This window comes from Glycine max, chromosome 17 (assembly GCF_000004515.6).
Source record: "Glycine max cultivar Williams 82 chromosome 17, Glycine_max_v4.0, whole genome shotgun sequence".
Classification (NCBI taxonomy): Eukaryota; Viridiplantae; Streptophyta; class Magnoliopsida; order Fabales; family Fabaceae; genus Glycine; species Glycine max.
Window position 1 is genome coordinate 11203619 of NC_038253.2, and position 19197 is coordinate 11222815.

Sequence of the window (19197 nt, forward strand, 5' to 3'; positions counted from 1 at the left end):
TCCTTATTTGTCTTTCCAATACCCGAATGTGCCCAGAAGTGACCTTGTAACGAATAGGGGAAATCAAAAGCATAATTTGATGAAATCCAACTATAACATGCTTGCCATATTCTTTGAGCCAACTCACAATTTATGAATAAATGATATGCAGTTTCGGGGTGTTGGTTACACAGAGGGCATACCAAATCAGCTTCCTCCGTAACAATTCCTCTTTTCATCAAGTTCTCTTTCGTAGGTAATCTATCCTTCATAGATCTCCACTTAGAAGTTTGAATTCATTTATCTAAACAAAGTATTTAGAGAATAAAAGAAATTTCAATCCGAGCAATTCAAATTTCATGGTATTTTAAATTTATTGTAATTTTAATACTTCTCATTCAGACATAACTTAATAAAAGAAATATCAATAATAATTTATAATTAATTAACTATGGAAGTGTTTCTGCACACCTTAATTAAACAAAGTGGCGATTTTTTACGGTTACAATAATACTTAAAATATTTAAAATTAAAAAAGTCTTTTACGATGAATATTAAAAAAAATTACCCAATTTCTCTTGTAAGATTCCATCAATCTTAAAATTGATTGCGGGTTGCTCTACATTGATATGTTCCAATCAAAACGTCTTAAATTTTACAACAAATGAATGTCTAGATCGAAAGAATTGAGTGGATCAAGTTAAACTTGTGCTGCAAAAATGGATTTCTCCACATGGAAACTTGACATAATGCACATTCTCTTTCATTCTTAGTCAGAATGAAACAAACTTTTAATGTTGTTACTTGCATGGTAGAAGCAACCTGAATCACGTGAAATAAAATATTTGAGCTTAGATTGAAACAAAATGGATTTCGTATAATCTACAACATTCAAATATTTTATTCTCACACATGCTTCAACAAAGTTATTTAATTTTCGACTATGTTGATCAAAACAAAAAAGGTAACAAAATTCCTAATCAATTAATTTTAAGATTCACAAAATTGTAAAAGACAAATCAAGCACGGAAATTTTACGTTTTTCACAAAGGAGTTTTTAATTTTTCTAATTTTTAAATATTTTAAATATTATTATAGAAATTGCCACTTTATTACTTGTGCAAAGACCTGTCCCGACTCATAAGTATTGTTTTGTGGCTATTTTCAACCGTTATTATGTTAAAATTACTAACATTAATTCTAAACTAACAAAAGAACCTTAAACCTAATTTAAAAGATAAATGATCAAATTAAAATAAACAAAAAGATAAAAGATTAAAAGTGTTATTTAGAAGAAAAAATTTACAATAAACAATTTTTATTAAATTTGCTTTCAAGATACATCTAAAAAAATTAATATAACAAATAACGTAAAAGATTTTTACCACAGAATTGAATCGGATAACATTTGCATCATATTTCTTTGAAAAACAGATTCTCTTGTAAGAATCATTAAACATGATATGATAAAATTATAATAAACATTCTCATAAACATAAATGAGCAAAAAATGAAGGAATGGGCTTTGAGCAAGAACCCATAACTTTATGTGTGTTTATGGGAAGGTAAACAATTGATGAGTACAAATTGCCACCCCAAGATGTTTTCCGATCCTTTGTGACTACAAGTCTTTTATATCCAATTTAATTATTTATTTTAATTCTTCTGATCAGGGTGGAATGGGCGTATAAATGCAGAATTCATTTGCCAAACATTGAGTGAGGCTGTCACAGTGGCCTCAGTAGCATTGTTGAACAAGAACAACCTAGCAGCTCCATAGATTGCCTTTGTTGGATAAACCCGAGATGTCACAACCGTCCTTCCACCTTGAGCAAAGCTTTCAACAATAGAATGGTCCACCTAAATTATAATTAAGATTCATTAGCTAATGTGCATAAGATATGCACTTATTTGAGCAAGAAAACTAAAAGGGTCAGCTCAATTAATTACCAGTATCCGCAAGGAAAACTTTTCATCTTTAAGTACTGGAACAGCGCTGCCAACGATTTGCTTGCGAACATCATTTGCCTGAGAAGACCTACAAAAGCAATGTAACAATTTCAATATTGAATTTTGGTACAACCTAACACAAAATTATTTTATGTCTCTAATTAAGTTGATGGGTATAATATATAGTGTGTTTTGGATCCAAAAATATGGATAACTTTCAAGTTCAAAATTAATAGATAGTCCAATACCTTGATTGATCAGCGCAAAAGGAAGTCTTAAGATTTCCATTGCTCCCTTTAATGACATAAAAATACTGAGGAGTATACTCAAAAAGGCCCTCATCTGCCAAAACCAAAAGACCAAAAGGTCCTAAGGCACCACGTTGTTTAGATCCACCACTGTTGCCACACGTGTACTCCTCGTTGGATTCAGGTGTTTTCTCAAGGGTTTCCTTGTCTATCTCAAACTCGGCAACAATGTCCAACTGTTGCATTGGTAGATAAAATGTAATGTAATTTAACTTCACATTTTTATTCATGTCTAGCTAAATGTCTACAACTTTAGAAACTTGATATCATGAACACAAACCTGTGTGGCTGTTTCAATATCTATTGACACGACTGACCCTGGTTTAGCCTTCAAATTTTTGAATTCATCACTTCTCAATCTCAAACTCTCCACCTCAGCAACAGGCCACTGAAGCAAGTTGCTGCCAGTCTTCCTATCAAGCTCCACAGTTCTAGGAATACTCTGTACAATCAAAATTTAACAATTATGTTACTAATATTAATAATAGAGTCAGAAAACACATTTACTCATTAAAAATAAAAAGAAAAGGAAGTTTATTAGAGTTGTCATTCAATGGAAAATTGTGATGTATCGTAAGTTATTGACCTTACGATAATTGTCCTAAAAATCATACATATAACATGATTTTTGATTGATTAACAATATAATTTTTTTTAAATGGGTGTATAAAAATTAAACTCTTATATTATATATAAATATACCTGAACTGAAGCCCAACCTTTGGCTACATCAGCATATTCACTGTCAGACTCTCCAATCCAACCCCACAAAAGTCTCCTCTCCTTATTCTGATCATAAAACGTCTTGGATGCATAGAATATCCCGTAGTCATACCTTAATCCAACACCAACATCATTCTTAGCATCATCTGGTGTGAACAAGACACTCTTCTCATCATAAGTCCCAATTGCATAGTAATCATGTCTATCATCATCCAGGCTCACCTTCATCACATGCTTCACCTCATCCCCATTAACAGATGTATCCAATCCATTCTCATTCTTCTTGGACACAGGGAAGAAGTCCACACACTCCCACATGCCGGTGCCATCGACAGCGCGAAGCAAACCCTCCTTGAGCTCATAGCTCTTGAAGTCCTCAGTGTCATAAACCAATGCAATGCCTGTTTTGTTGAGCTTGGATCCTATGGTGATTCGCCACTTCCCTTCGGAGGTGAGCCACGCGGTTGTCGGGTCGCGAAAGTCCTTAGTACCAATGCCTGGTGGTGGCACCAAAACGGGGTTTCCAGGGTATTTGATCCAATCCACAAGGAGAGGGTCAGAGGGGTCTGCAGGGTATGCAAGGTTTTGAACCTGCACTGACTCGTTGGTGGAACCCGTGTATAACATGATGATTTCACCGTTTGGTAAGATCGTGGCTGAGCCTGTCCACACACCTTGCATGTCATACCATTGATCAGCCACCATTGCTAGTGGAAGGTGAAGCCAGTGGATCATGTCCCTTGACACTGCGTGTCCCCAAACTATGTCACCCCAAACTGCACCGTTCGGGTTGTATTGGTAGAAGAAGTGATACCATCCCTTGTAGTACATAGGACCTGAAATGAATGCATAAATTGTAGCAACCATGTCAAGAAGGTTCTCACTTCTCAGTAATTATTGTGGATCCAAACTATTACAAATTATATAATTGAACAAAAGAAGTTCAAAGTTATGTTTGGATTTTGATGGAAAGAGATTACATAAAGTTGAATTAGAATTTTTTTTGCTTAAATTATCTAAAATGAAAGGAATGACTAGAAAAAGATTTCTTGCACAAGGGTGACAGCAAAATCAGAATTTATAATTTCATGTATATTACTCAAACTCTACTACTATATATATATATATATATATGCTAAAGCTAGTGGGTATAGAAAGAGATAAAATGAAATTAGATTTTTTTTTTAAATAATTAAAATGAAAAGAAATGAAACTAAATTTAATAGGATGAATTCTATTTTATTCCACTAACTATCCTTTTTCTTCTCCTAAAATTAAAGGAGTGAGATAAAATATGTTTCATTTATTTATTCTATTATAAAAATACTTTAACATAAAATAATTATTTACTTTTATTTCATTTCATTTTACTTCCTGTATCTTATGTCATCTTATTTCATTTTATGCTATTCAACTCGATTAAAATATTCATAATATGCCATTTTCCTATATTGTCGGAAAAGTTAATTGCTTCTAGATCGATAATTTTGTGGGGCTGGCTTAATTTCTGATACTTTATACTGCTAAACCAAAATTTCAGGGTGTTAAAATCAAACTGAACTACTCAGACCCAGCTCAGCTTTAACTCGGTCCCAGTATTTAGATGCTATTTATTATTTATTACAATGAAATGAGACAATTCAATCCGAAATTAGGAAAATTAGAAGAATATTAGCAAGAAATTAAACCAGGGTTATGCAAACTTTAAGCAAGGTAGAAGTGCCCTTACCGTTAGGATCTGAAGCAGAGCAAACCAGATTCCCCAATCAGTCCAAGTCACAGCAATCCAACCAAAAAAAAAAAGGGAAAAAATTAGCTTGAGATAAAAGAGAATTGGTATCGGCAGTACAGCACCACTTGTCAAAACATTCAGAGGTAATCACAAACTTTTATTTTATTATTTTAATTAAAACAAATCATTCTGACAAGACGGGGTTTGACCCCATAAAAAACTCGTTTTAAAAAAATAAACTTTTTTTACAGGCTAAACGTTGATAATTGTCTCTATCACTTTTCATTACCCTTTTCCTTTTTGTTCACTATAGGATCCTTTTCCAAGTAGAGACACCAATGAAATCCTAATCCATATAGTTATACTTCAGAAACCACAAAACTGTGACAATCGTTTCTTAAATCCCATTCTCACCGCCGAAGAAAACTATTCATACAATACGACATCTTTACAAAGCAATCAAACAACAAAATGGAAGTTATATTGGCAGTTAATTTCAACCGTGTCATTCTAAACAAAGAATGAAAAATTATAGTAGTGTTTCGAATCATGTGATCTTAATAATTTCTAAGTGATATGTAATCATGTTTTTCAATCTAGGAGAAAGAGCTAATAACATAATGAAGGTTGTGAATAATTTGTCGTCATGTGGGAGCAGATGAAAAAAAAAAATTACCGTTCATCCAGTTTTTCTCTGGTTGGAAATGAAAAGCAGTTCTCTGCCACGACAGCATGCTATTGTCCCAAGGAAATGCTTCCGAAGCTCCATCTTTAACCGCAAACAACATGCTTGATGACTTCTCCGACACCCCAGAAGAAACACCCCGTGAAACCGGGTACCATTTCGGAGAAGGCACCGATGTGGGACTAGGTTGTTCATCGTTCGATGCTGGCGATGACACGTCAGCATGTGGCGCGTTGGAGGCCCTGTACCCTCCAAAGGCAACAAGGGAAGAGAGCAAAAACAAACCGCAAATCATTAGAACAAGGTCCTTCCGAGTGCGTGGATTTGGAGCATCGTCAGAGGAAGTGGGTAACAATGGTTTGCGATGATCCATGGTGAGAGAAAGAAATTGGATCAGACGCTTAATAAGTGGTTGGGATGGAAAGAAAGAATCGTAACAATGGAAATGTAGTTATGACTTGGCCCCAACTTTGGCAGAGACAGCATGCATGTGTGCGAGGATTGGATTGGGTTGAAAGTGTGTGAGTTGTGAAGTGATGCTATGGCTCACATTGGCACATTTTATAGGTCTGGAGAAATCCAATATAGTTGATATGAAAATTGAAAATTGAAAAATATTAGGAAGCATTGATTGTGAGGAGTTGATGAGGTGGATGAGATAGGACCCGGTGTCGAGGTTCAGAGTTCAGAACTCAGGCATCTATCTGGGACAACATGCATAATTGGGGGGTTCATGGCCCCACAGTTTTCAATTGCAATGATTCCTCACTCTCTTTTGTTTTGTTGTTTGTTGTTCATGTGTAAGGATGGTAAAAACCTTCAATTTTGGAAAAGGTTATTATTTTTTATTACAAAAAAATTATGTGAGTTTGATGCGGCAGGATTCACTTCCAAACACATCTCAAGACTCAATGATTGTTTATAATTTTACTAACAAAATTTTCACATTAGTAATAAGATTTGAACTCACTGTTTTAACTATAAGTCTATTAGACTAAAAGGTTATTTTACTTATACATTTCAATTTGGTACCTGTGTTTTAAAAGCGTTCTGCATTTGGATTCATATTTAGGTGGTAATAATTTTAATATTTGTTCCTGTAAAGAATTTACTTATATTTTTATTGACAATAAAAAAAATTTAGACACTCTAAAGTACTATTTGACACATAGTAAGAAAGAGACAAAAAAGGAGAAACGTAAGTATAAATATTATATTTCATATGATATAATAGGAAAAATTATAGAAAGATGAAGACTGTTGATTAGGTAATTGAAAAATTAAAATATATTCAAAAGTCATTGTTGTTTTAGTAACTTAACCATGATCTTCCAGTATTTAATGTAAAATATAATTATTATTTTTATCTATAAGATTCAAGTTTTAAATTATATTTATTTATTTTTATAAGACTCAATCTATAATATTTTTATATTATTTATTTTTAGATAAAAAATATTCTTCATTAAAATAAGAAAAAGAAGATATTTACAAACAATTAGAAGAAAAAAATATTAATCACAATGATAATTCTGAAAAAGTTATAAATTTAATATAAATTTATTATTATTAATTAAATTAATCATTTTTTTTAATATTGGTAAATTAGATAATGGAGTTTTATATATAAGAACGGAAGGAGTATATCAAAAATTAATATTAATGATGACAAAATAATAAAAATTAATGAAAGTATGGTATATAATATAATTAAACATTAAAAAAATAATTTATTTTTAATTTAAAATATTACAAAAATATTTATTTAATTTTCTAAATTTAATTATGGAATAGAATAAATGACACTCCCATGATCCATTTTTTCTTCGGAGAATTCCCTCCAACTCGTGCGTGTATGGAAAAAAATTGAATTTTTGTTAAGTTGAAGAGAAATCTCCAAATACATGTCTTATTCTTATATAGATAGGTAAGGATATAATATCTATACCTGTAAAATTTTATGAGCAATTCCTTTTATATGAACATGGACATATTTAATAAATATAAACGTACTCATCACAGAAAATGTTTATAATTAATTATTTAATAAATATTATTCTTAAAGATAGTTTCCAACTAAGGTAGCTAAGCATGAAATTTTAGTAAGCTTATTTATCTTTATTTTTAGATACAATATGGACAACCCATTGAACCTTTATCAGACCATGTAATATGCCATAACCAAAGTCATTAGAAAACACTAACGAGTGTTATCGGGAGAAAAAAAAAAGAAGAAAAGAAAAGAGTAGAGTTTTTTTTAACTGAGTAGTGATATTTTTAAATATAAGAAAAACTAACAAAAATATAGATAAAAAATAATTTAATTAATTAAAAGAATATTTTTTTATGAAATGAAAAATAAAAAAACAAAATAATTGTATTTAAAAAAGATTTTTATTTGAAAAATAATAATTTAATTAATAATTTTTTATTTAGCGCTTTTAAAATAATTAAAGAAATCGTACCAAAAAAAATTTAAAGAAAACAAGTGATTTGATTTAACTTGTAATTTCATCGAATCTTGCTCATTTCTCCCACTCGAGATTTTATCCATATTTAATACAAGTAAATTTCTTTAAAATTTACTATTTTTTGTCCCTAAACTCTTTCAAATTTCTTCTTAATCTAAATTTTGACCGATTGAAGTTTTGAAAACTAAATTTAGTCCTTAAAAATATTATTTAACAGTTATAACAAAATTGCTGATACACTTTTTCTCAGTAATGTTCCAGCTATAAACCTCACAAAGTTTAAAGAAGAAAAAAAAACTCAAAATTCCGTATATGTAACGTAAGGGTCGCTAGCACTGTAGTACAGTTAAGGCAATGGCACGGTAGTCCTGAAAAGTGACAAATAATAGCCCCTTTAAGTAGTTCTCATGGCTCATAATGTAAAAATATATATGATCTAAACATGTAAATCAATTTAAATGGCATATTCAGATCAAGCGGAAATTAAAATATTATGAGCGTATCTCTAGTCATTGTAAATTGAACGCGAAACGGTGCACACACGAACATAAAAAGACAGTTTGATTCTTTCAAATCCTTACTCACTTTGAATAGAGTGTGTATTTTTTTTTCTGATTAGAGAAGTAAGAAATGAGTTTGGTGATACAAAACTGAGAACATCTCATCCTCATCCTATTTATGGAGTTCATGTTATCAACATAAGGGATTGAATGTGAATAGAAAATGAACCAGATTGAAAAATAATTAAATTTTCTAAAATAATAAAATATATAAAAAAAGGAAGCACGTGGAGCTTGTTTTGAACGTGGGCTTCCAACACATAAGCCATAGCCCCTTGGTCCCACTCAATTTCTTCCAACCAATTTTTTCAAGAGAATTTCTTCCAACCATTAAAATTGGTATAAAAGCCGAAAACAAAGAAAGATTTTTTTATCAGTAAAAAAAAAATTATAGGAACTCATATAGTAACAGTGGTGATAATGAAATATAACCAAAGAATTGAACGAATTATAAAGTTTTATTCATTTTTTCTAATTTTAGGAAAATTAATATATATAACATTTTTTAATTTATGTTTTCATTTTAACCTCATCGTAATCTCTGTAACAATAAACCAGATTTAGGTATAGTAAAAGGAGTTAACCTTTCAGGATGTGTCAAATCAAAGTTCTATTTTTTAGTATAAAAAAGTACTCACGTTTAGTGTTTGACAATATCTCAAATACAATTATTTCTAAGAAAAATATCCATGGAAAAACAAATTGTAACAAATATTCGAAATTATATTTATAGTAAAGTTAAGTCATGTTTCAATTTGGCAATAGCTTATTGGGGGGTAAGGTGAGTGATTGTAATAATTTGCATTAAGGCATAGTTTTCCCGAGTTTGATTGCCAATTACCATAATAATTAAGAAGTATTTACATATTTTATTCAAAATATTATAATTATGTTAATACATAACTGTTAAAAAAAATTGGTGAATAAGTAAATAACTATTATTTTTTGTATATATTTTTTTATAATAATCGTTTTTATTCAATAATTTATTCTCATTTCTCTATTCTGTAGTACTGTAACGTTAATCTCCTGAAAAAGACGTTCACAATAATTTTCTTTGCATTATTACAATTCGGTTGAGCCGCCTACGGTGAGGTGACGTTTCGGCGTTACTAATAATTTGCATCATTTTCACCGAACAATATATAAGAATGACCAATAATTAATTCGTATACTTATAATTTCATTTTTAAAAAAATTAAATATATTATTTTTTCTTACATATACTTTAATTATTATTTTTCTAAATATTAATAAAAAATAATTAAATGAATAAAAAGATAAAAAAGATAATTTTAAAATAATATTATAAATAATTGATGGACTTAAAATGATTAAGTAAACTAACTATTTTTCTTATTAACCGTCATGAATTACTTGAAATAGTTTAATAAATAGGGACAAAAAATATATATAGTAATTAATATAAGTGATAATGATTTTTATCCTTTAACTAAGTAATTCAAAATTATAATCCTAATTGGATTTTGGATATAAAATAGATTATACTAGAAAATAAATATTTATGTTGTATATGTTTATTGTTCTCAACGAAAATTTATATATCATTGCTCTTGAGGGAAGCAACGAGATCGAACTCACCTAAACTAAGCTTATAGTAATAAAATAGAATTTTGTGAACTAATCTTCTTAGAATATTAGTTAAGAAATTAAAAGGAAAAAAAATATTTACTATAAACATCATAAAAGAACATTAAAAAATCATTAAAAAAAATACAATTTAACACATCCTAATAAAAAAAATTAGTTGCTTGACCGATTCATATATAACTGTTAAAAAAGAGAGAAAAAAAGCCCTTCATATCTAGCTCAATTCAAACATATTCCCACATTCGGCAATCAGTTTCTTTATTATGATTCTAATTAGTGATTCGATGACAAGTGTCACTCATTGCTGAGTAAGATTGAGTCGGATGGTCCTTACATTTTGCACATGCCATATTTCTCTACATACAATAATGCAACTACCAAATGCCAACACACATTGACGTGGCTTTTCTGTTTACCAAATATTTTCGTGTCATTTTTAGGCCACATGTGAATGATGATAATGTTACCACTCCCCATTGGCTACTGGTTCAAAATTTTCTTTCTTCTTTTTTTTTTTTTTTTGTTCTTTGACGGTTGTGGCTGGTGTTGCATTCGTCTCACCTATCCCATCCAATAATGTTTCTTTTTTTTTTTCGTCAGCAATAATGTTTCATGCATGTTTCACGTTTCATTATTGAAAATAAGACGAAATTAAGAAATTAAGCAGACAATACCTAAACCAGATCTTTACGCTTGCATTAGAATTAATGTACTCTAATTGATATGCATGCCCTACCTAGCAGGGTTAACATAATGCATGTTTCCAAAATCCACGTGCAGCAAATGGGTGGTGTTGCCGACTCCACATGCCCCTCGGGAATTACGATTTGTTATGATTACATTTATTCTCAATAATGTTTGATACAACGAATGACTCCTTGATTTTCTCCCACCAAGCTAATCACGACAGTTTATGAGCACACATAACCTATTTATTTATGCTTCACTATGGAGATACTGTTCACTAAGGAACACTGGTGTCAATTAACTATGCATGGTCACCACACTGGACCATGATCAAACAGCAAGGATTCTGGGGGTAGCAAGTAGCAACTCATTAACATCGATTATATATAGGAGTGTTGATGATATAAAAAGAACGTTAAAAATTTGATATACACTGTGCTGGTTGCGACGTCATTGAAATCAAGAAATAATTTTTAAATTTTAGAGACTAAAAAAATATCTCTCTAAATTTAAGGACTAGAACATCTGTTAATTCAACAAAAAAAAAAATACTTTACGATCTACACTATATTAAATTAATTTCAACAAAATTATAATTATAGGGTCAAAAAGCCTCCATTAGTGGGACCCTGCTCAAAATTAGAGATGGAGACTCATCCATGTAGATTCATTATCCACGTCCAACCAACATACGTCAACGCATGGTGGGTTTAGCAGCTTCCCACACACTGCTTGAGACTGTAATGGATCTTGTAAGTTTAGGTTTAATTTTAAAATAGTTTATTAATGTTTTCTACTTGTTCGTGCACTCTTTCTAACTATAAAGGATTAAAGTAAGGTTTAAGTTATGTCTGAATTGAATCGCATCATTAGACAATTTCAATTTATTAAAACTAAACGACGCCATCATTTAATTTTTAGTTGAATTAAAATTTTAGGGCAGCTTGAGAGTAAATTTTTCAGAAAAAAATATTTTGTTCGTGCACTCTTTCTAACTATAAAGGATTAAAGTAAGGTTTAAGTTATGTCTGAATTGAATCGCATCATTAGACAATTTCAATTTATTAAAACTAAACGACGCCATCATTTAATTTTTAGTTGAATTAAAATTTTAGGGCAGCTTGAGAGTAAATTTTTCAGAAAAAAATATTTATTTATTTCAAATCTCTTACAAAACTAACAAAAATAAATTAAACTAAACGTGAAATATTTATATTTGACATTATTTTTTATTTTAATCATTACATACGAAATTCGGATTTTTTATCTTTTATAAAAAAGTTTAAAATAATTCATGTTTATCAGAGGTAGTTAGCTACACAAATATTTACGCTAATAAAGGTTTCTACTTATTTTTTATTTTTTCATTCATGTTTTAACAAGTTCTATTAGAAATTGCACATTACCTTTTTTAATTTCTATAAAAAATATATTTAGATAAAGGTTTAATTAGAAATTGTCACAATTTAATTTAGATAAAGGTTTAAATATATTTTTAATTTCTATAAAAATGAGCAATTTTTTATTTTGTAAAAAAAAATATTTTTTCATCCCTTTAAATTTTAAAATGTTCTTTTTGGCCAGTCCCATCAATGAGAAAATTTTGATTTTGGTCCTTATAAAATAAATAAGTTTTAGTTTTGGTCCCTATAAAATAAGTTTCTTGAGATTGCACATTACCTTTTTTCTTTTTACATTTATAACAATCCCCTTTATAGGATTACACAGTGTAATATTGTTCAAATAATCAGGGTAAGGGCTTTAGTGCAATGTATAATGCAATAAGAGAGTTAGTGTAAGGATAAAAAAAAAAAGAGAGGGATATTGGGAAGATTTGAAGAAACCTCAAGGAGAATTAGTATAGTTTGTCGTTCTTTTTATTTTCATTTTCAACAAATAAAAGGGAAGATCATAGCTCTAATGGATCAGAAAGGAAGACACAAAGGCTAGCCCAAAAAAAACTTTTGAGAGTTATGAGCTTCTCCTACAGTGAGAGTTATCTAGCTCACAAATAAAAAGGGGGGAAAAAGGGTTGGAGATCTTTGCTCTTTCACTAATTTGAAGTTGCCATCTAAGACTTTTCCTCTTTCTCCCTTTAAGAACTCTACAAGCACAAGAAGGACGATTCTGGTAAAGCTCATGTCACATTATCTGTTGATAGAATTTTATCTTTCTTTATCTCTCTCTTTAGGATTTTTTTTTTATGTCTACGTAAACCCTTTTGTTGGGACTAGGAAGTTTTCTATGAAACTTTTGGATATTTTAATGAAAGTTCATTTTTCCTTCTTTTTTTTTTTTTTTTTACGTTCTCTTTCCTTAATACTTATTAAGACCTGATTTATTTTTCGTGTCTTTTTCTTGCATTCTCTTAATATTTGTTGAGACGTTTTTTTTTTTACTGAAATATTTGTTGAGACTTAATCATCTGCAGATTTTTTTTTATCAATTTAGTGAATTTTTTTAAATAAATCTTACTATAAAGCAAACTTTTCAATAGGTTTTAACTCAGTCCATTTCCACCTCTACCAATATTTAATGAGTTCCATCCTTAGGGTTTAACTTCTAAATCAATTCAAATCCTAATAAAATCTAATTGGAAAAATCATTTTAATGGTACAAACTTTGATTCGTAATAAAATAATTTTGGCAGTTGCTTCTTGCACCTCCATAGTAAATTTTTTACATTCAGAAAAAGCTTAGGTGAAATGTGATTTTACATTCCGAATTATGCAGTATTCGGGTTTTAATTTAAATTAAAACAAAATATAAGCTCCGGGAATTTTAGTGAATGATAGTATGGTACACCAAAGATAGACGAGAGTCACAGTATAAGAAGTAGACAAATGCAATTGCAACAAAAGAAAGAAAAGAAAAAGAACAAAATGTGCATTTAGGAACCGCGTGCTAAATTGTTCAAGAATTCAAGGTTAAGAGGGAAAGAAAAACAATGGAATATTCCCTTCATCTGTTGTGTGTTATGTTTATTGATCCATCAGGCAAAAGACTCTCGTGCGACATAAAGAAGTCGAATCATACATTAGGTGGTGGCCAAATTTTCTCAAATAACTCTTCCACCCGCTTTGCTTGATCAGCATGGCCATCCAGTCCAGCAGCCAGAAGCTGCACAGCTGCAGGCCCCATGGCTTTTGTGAGGCTATCTTCGTCCCATTTAACAAGCTGAATACCATGAATGTAAGCTTATTAGTAGAGCAAATTTAGCAAATCTGACAAACTCCAGAACAAGAATGACATTTTATAACACTATCCCACTGATGACGGTGGTAGCAAAGAAAACTGAATAACATAAGTGTACCCTAACCAGTCATCATAAATCATAAATGGCAAGTAATGCCATATCATTTTCCATAGCATAGTCAATGGTATTGATAAAAATCTCAAATTAAGCAAACTTTCACACCAATAAGGCGAGGAAAGTTAGGGTTGGCTGATTTTGATTTTCTTGAGCTTATATTGATGGGAGATCTAATACCTTTTTGGAGTAACCGCATAACAGGCAACATGCAGTTTGAAGTTGCTCTTCATCTAATTGGGTTTTGATTTACCATTTATGAGACAGAAAGGACAAATAGGCATGCCATTATGTTTTGCGATTATGAGGTGGACATATTGATACCAACTCAATTTTGCTGTTGCAGTTTCAACTAAGAAATTTCTACTTAGTAAAGGGGAAAGGCAAATGACATCAGAGACTGAAACCATACCTCTTCATCACTAAATGTGTACTTGGCAGCAGACTGAGCAGATAACCTCCTAACAAAAGAGTACTTCTCATCAGGAGAAGCAATAGATTCTTTGAGAGACTGCAATACCTTTAAAGGAGCTATGATATAGTCAACCCTAGACAAGGAGAAAAAAGCAAATAAATTGATTGTATATTGTACAAATAAAACTAAAATCAGGTATTAAATTGGATATGACTGAAGGTAAGTCTTTGAATACCCCAGAAGACTAAATAGATCCTGTTTGTTGCGAACTGCTGCTGCCATCAACTTTGACTTATGTCCATATTTGTGAATATAATTGTAAGCTTTTGTCACCTGAAATAATAATAAAGATTTCAAGCATAGGCTTTGTTGGTGATCATCTTAACTATTTTTAGCAAAGATCTGATTCTTGTAAGAACCAAGCTGTTTTCCTCAAGTCATACCATTGTTGACTTAAACTGGGATCAGAGAAATGTATATCTCTATTTCTACATTTCCACCACAAGAGCTGTATAAGTTAATTTTCACAAAAATAAAAATAAAAAATTCTAATAATAGAGAAAAAGCATCAACAGTAGAGCAATATTCAAGAACGGACCAATGCCAGCCCTGGATCCTCTCCTCTTAGCTGGGCAGATTCTATCTCTGTGTCACCAGAATGATTACGTGCCCAATCCTGAAAAATTACAAAGTTTAAATAGGATACCCTAAAACTTGTTGTTCAACATTCTTATGACACAAATAAAGATAGAAATTACCCTTATGCGACCAACAAAAATTTGAATGACAGAAGCACCAGCTTGAGCTGCAGCAGCAGCTTGAGCAAAACTGAACAAATAGAACCAATCCATAGAAAGATTAAGAATAAATAAAACAAAATTGCTCAGATAAAATGGAATAACACAGCCACTAGATCCAAGGATACAAACTTACTTAGATGTTTGAATTTTGAAAAGGAAATGGAAAAAATTTAACATCAGCATTCAGTATCCAAAGTTACAAACATGTAATTTTCATCAAAGCATATAATTCCTTTTTCTTTTGTTGCAACAAAAAGCAGAACATTTCACAAAAACTTCTATTAAAAAGGCATGATGTCATGCTTCATAGCATGAGCCATCAGACATTCAAATTGGTGGTCCAAAGTCCAAAAAAAATTAAAGATTGTACTTCTATCAAACAATGACTTAAATGCAGCATTTTTTTTGGAACAGTTTTCCCCCACCCTAAGAAGATATTAAAAGATGAAGACAATGGTCATGATAAAATCATAACCAGACTTGCAATTCAAATTTAACAACAAAAAATTGTAGTAATGAAACTTTGCATTTTTTTCCCAATACATAAAATTTCTGTCTTCAGAGAAAAGATGCCTTTTTATTTTTCCATTTATGGGAATATGATTAGAACTTTGTATTAATTATTTTTGTTGTAGAAGTTCTGTTATGGAGATTGCTTTTCATTTGTTGTTTGAAGATTAGGATTTACATATACTTCAAAGTCCAAGCTAATACGTAAAGCCTCAAACAATTGCAAACTAATTGAGAATTATCATTGCTATGGAATAAGATATCAGATAGAAGATTCTGCTGAACAAAAGAAACATCAGATCATTCAAGCTCAGATGACACCCTTTTGGGATTAATAAAAACAACAGTAAAACAGTCCTTGAGAATAGTGAACATATATGTCAGGTGAATAAAATTTGTTATGAACATAGCTACTAAAAAGTAATATCTGTGTGATTTTCTTTTTCTTATAATGGAACAATACAGAATATACCATCATATGATTCATGTGGTTTAGAGATAACATTTGCAATGTATTAAAAGCATTCAAGAATGAAAATTTTATGTACTACATATAATGAAATGACATCCTTCATGTATTAAGCTCAAGAGCTTGCTGCAAAATATTTTAAAAAAAAAACAACCTGTAGACAAAGGTCAAATGTGTCTGTATGCCTTCAGATTCCAGCAACCTTGCAGCCTCTATTCCCTAAATAAAATGCAAGCAACCCATAAGTACATAAAGTAAATCATCACTCATCAGTATTTCTGAATTCAGCTGGCACTACAATTCTATTTTTCAATATTACTCACTTGCCAAGTTGAAGGAATTTTAAACAACAGACGTTTCGGAGGTACATTGCTATCATTGTACAACTTCAACAGGTCATGTACCTATAAAATTTGATAACAATATTAGCATCAGATTTCAAAACGGCTGGGCACAATACATGTGTATTATGTAAGGGTAGGTGGATTTTATAACTGCACTGAGCACTAAGGATTCACAAAATTTGAAGCTTGTTTCTAAACAGATTAACAGCCATTCACAGTTTAGAATTTACAGAGAGAGGGGGAGAATGGGAAAGAGAAAGACAGACAGAAACACCTATCTCCTAAGTTTGGGCATTGCTCACTTGAGAATGATGTACAATCTGTTGTCAAAATCTTAACTGTTTCTTTAATAATAGGAGGTACTATGGCTTAGTCAAGACCAGAATAGACAACTTAATAAGAACTTTATAAATCTGAACAATTACATGGCTCAAGTTTTGGCATTCCCGAGAATAAAAGGCATTGAAACTACAAATGTATTCAACATCACAATCTCGCTTTCTAGATGCATAGCAATGAAATCTTAACATTATCAGTGATCAATGAAGCATATAACCAAATACCTTCCTGATAATGGCAGGTGTGTCATAAGCAAACCGCGCATCCACTTCCGTCGAAACACGGCCAGGGACAAGCTTTGCCATGTCACTACCGACATTTGCAAAAGCCTACAAAATTCCAGGATCAAATCCACAAAACAACCACAGTTAGACTCAAATGAGCTTCATAAGTTATCATTAAATATTTAAATAAAAAATTAAACTTAAAAAGGAGCAAGATAGATAAATAAATAAATACCTTGTTGACAAAACAAGACAATCGCGCGTTAGGATTTTCAAGTCCATAACACTCAGAATCAGCTAAAGCCATTTCCACGGCATTCTACAGCAAAAATAAAAAATGTAACTCGGACTCAGACCAAAGTGCAGATGTTAGGTATATCAAAGACTGAAAATCTGACCCTAAAAATGGTGTCTGGAAGGCCACATATTCCCAAGAGGAGCGAGGAACTGACAGTAGCAGCAGTTGGAGGAAACCTGCAGCAGCGTAGGTGCGTTAAATCATTAACTAATCAATTAGATCAAAATTAATTCAAATTCCACAGTAGAACGAAGCAAAAACGACGTTACTTTTCGAAATCATCGAAAACGACGGTGTCGGGAACGATCTCGCTGAAGGAGGACACAGCGTCCAGCTCAGTGGTCGAAGCTGCAGGCGAATAACGGAAATTGGAAATTGCGAAATGAGAGGGAAAAAAAAGAAAGTAAAAGCGAGAAATGAAGGAATTAAGAGAGTAATAGAAATGGTTGATAATACAAATATTAATTACCGGTAGTGATAGAGGAAGCGGAAGCGCGAGTAAGAGAGAGGGAGCTGTGGGAATTGAAGCGAAGAGTTGGTGGGGAACAAAGCGAGAAGGAGAAGGTGGTGGATCTTGTTCTGTGAATGGAAGATGCAGCAGAAGAGAGAGTTGTAGAAGGCGGAGTTCGCAAGGTGATTGACATTTTTATAGAGAGATTAAGACGCCAAACTCAGTCACACTCTCTTATATTATAGTATCTTTTGAATTAAATAACAGTACTAGGCCACATCTAATCACCTTTCTAAATTTAGACACATAATTTTGTTTTCCATTTACAACACTGATTTCAAGAGAGAAAACAAATCCAATTACATTAATAATATGTGGATTTAATTTGTGCTTAATTTTATATTTTATTATTCAACTTTTATTATTTTTACAAATTTTAGCATTTAAATTTTTATTTCTTTTTGAAAGATTAATGATTTTAACTTTTGTAATTATAACCATATAAAAAGTGGTTTTTTAATTTGATTATAATCACAACTATTGTAAAAAGTGAATTTTTACACCATTATAACCACACAAAATTTTGGTAAAATTTGTGAAATTTTAAAAATTAAATGGTAAAATTTATGAAAAAAGAAAAAATTTAATAATAAAATTTGTAAAATTATGAAAATTAGGTGATAAAATTTGCAATTAAGTTTTTAATTTACTTAACTTATTTTAATACAATGATAACTTCATTTTATTGATTTTATGAGTGTGGGTTGAAATTCCTTTGATGCCACTTTTTTTGTTTGGTGGACAACCCTCCTTAAGAAAATTCCTGGACGTCCAGGGACTAATTGAGTAGCTGTAATTGAGTGGAAATATTTGTGTTCAGATTTGTACATTAGTCCTCTAGGTGAACCTATGTTGATAATCCTAACATGTCATTGACATTTTATTAGGTAGTATTGAGAGTGTCTTTTAAACTATTTTTATAAAAAATAAAATAAAATAACTCAGAGTTTTCAAAATAAATTATCATTATTTTTATATTAAAGTTAAGTTAAACATGTGGTTAATCTTATTTTTTTATTTATTTTCTGTTTTTATTGTTTCATTGTTAATTATAAAATTAAAATGAATCAAAGAATTGTACAATAATTTATCTCACAATTTTTTTTCTGTTCTTCGAAAACTTAAATTATAACATGTATAAATGCGCAGAAATAATTTATTAAGATTTTTTTTATATTTAATATATATATATATATATATATATATATATATATATATATATATATATATATATTGCATCCATTACTAAAAATAGATTAAAAAAATGATGA

At 30.7% G+C, this 19197-nt stretch overlaps 2 protein-coding genes across 2 annotated transcripts; both read right to left on the reverse strand.

Moving 5' to 3' along the window:
• Window positions 1–1371: 1371 nt before the first annotated feature.
• Window positions 1372–6122, reverse strand: LOC100799487 (acid beta-fructofuranosidase). Its single transcript, XM_003549854.5, has 7 exons — window positions 5369–6122; window positions 4690–4698; window positions 2940–3796; window positions 2518–2679; window positions 2178–2413; window positions 1930–2017; window positions 1372–1839 (listed from the first exon to the last, which is right to left on the reverse strand). Exons 1-7 carry the CDS (start codon window positions 5748–5750, stop codon window positions 1636–1638), a joined length of 1938 nt encoding a protein of 645 aa, XP_003549902.1. The 5' UTR covers window positions 5751–6122; the 3' UTR covers window positions 1372–1635.
• Window positions 6123–13583: 7461 nt separating this feature from the next.
• LOC100800377 (transaldolase-like) lies at window positions 13584–18079 on the reverse strand. The gene is given in 12 exon segments (NM_001255430.2): window positions 13584–13883; window positions 14429–14564; window positions 14667–14764; window positions 15030–15107; window positions 15190–15259; window positions 16365–16429; window positions 16534–16614; window positions 17118–17222; window positions 17353–17436; window positions 17516–17591; window positions 17685–17763; window positions 17885–18079. Coding segments are annotated over 12 exon segments (1194 nt in total). The 5' UTR covers window positions 18060–18079; the 3' UTR covers window positions 13584–13736.
• Window positions 18080–19197: the final 1118 nt, after the last annotated feature.

Excerpts from the sequence above, each read along its gene's own strand:
- LOC100799487 (XM_003549854.5), bottom strand. The coding sequence starts at position 5,750 with ATGGATCATCGCAAACCATTGTTACCCACTTCCTCTGACGATGCTCCA. Across the intron at positions 2,680-2,939 it reads AAGGTTGGGCTTCAGTTCAG|AGTATTCCTAGAACTGTGGA; the intron begins GTATATTTATAT and ends TTGATTGTACAG. Across the intron at positions 2,018-2,177 it reads TTTTGCGCTGATCAATCAAG|GTCTTCTCAGGCAAATGATG; the intron begins GTATTGGACTAT and ends TTGCTTTTGTAG.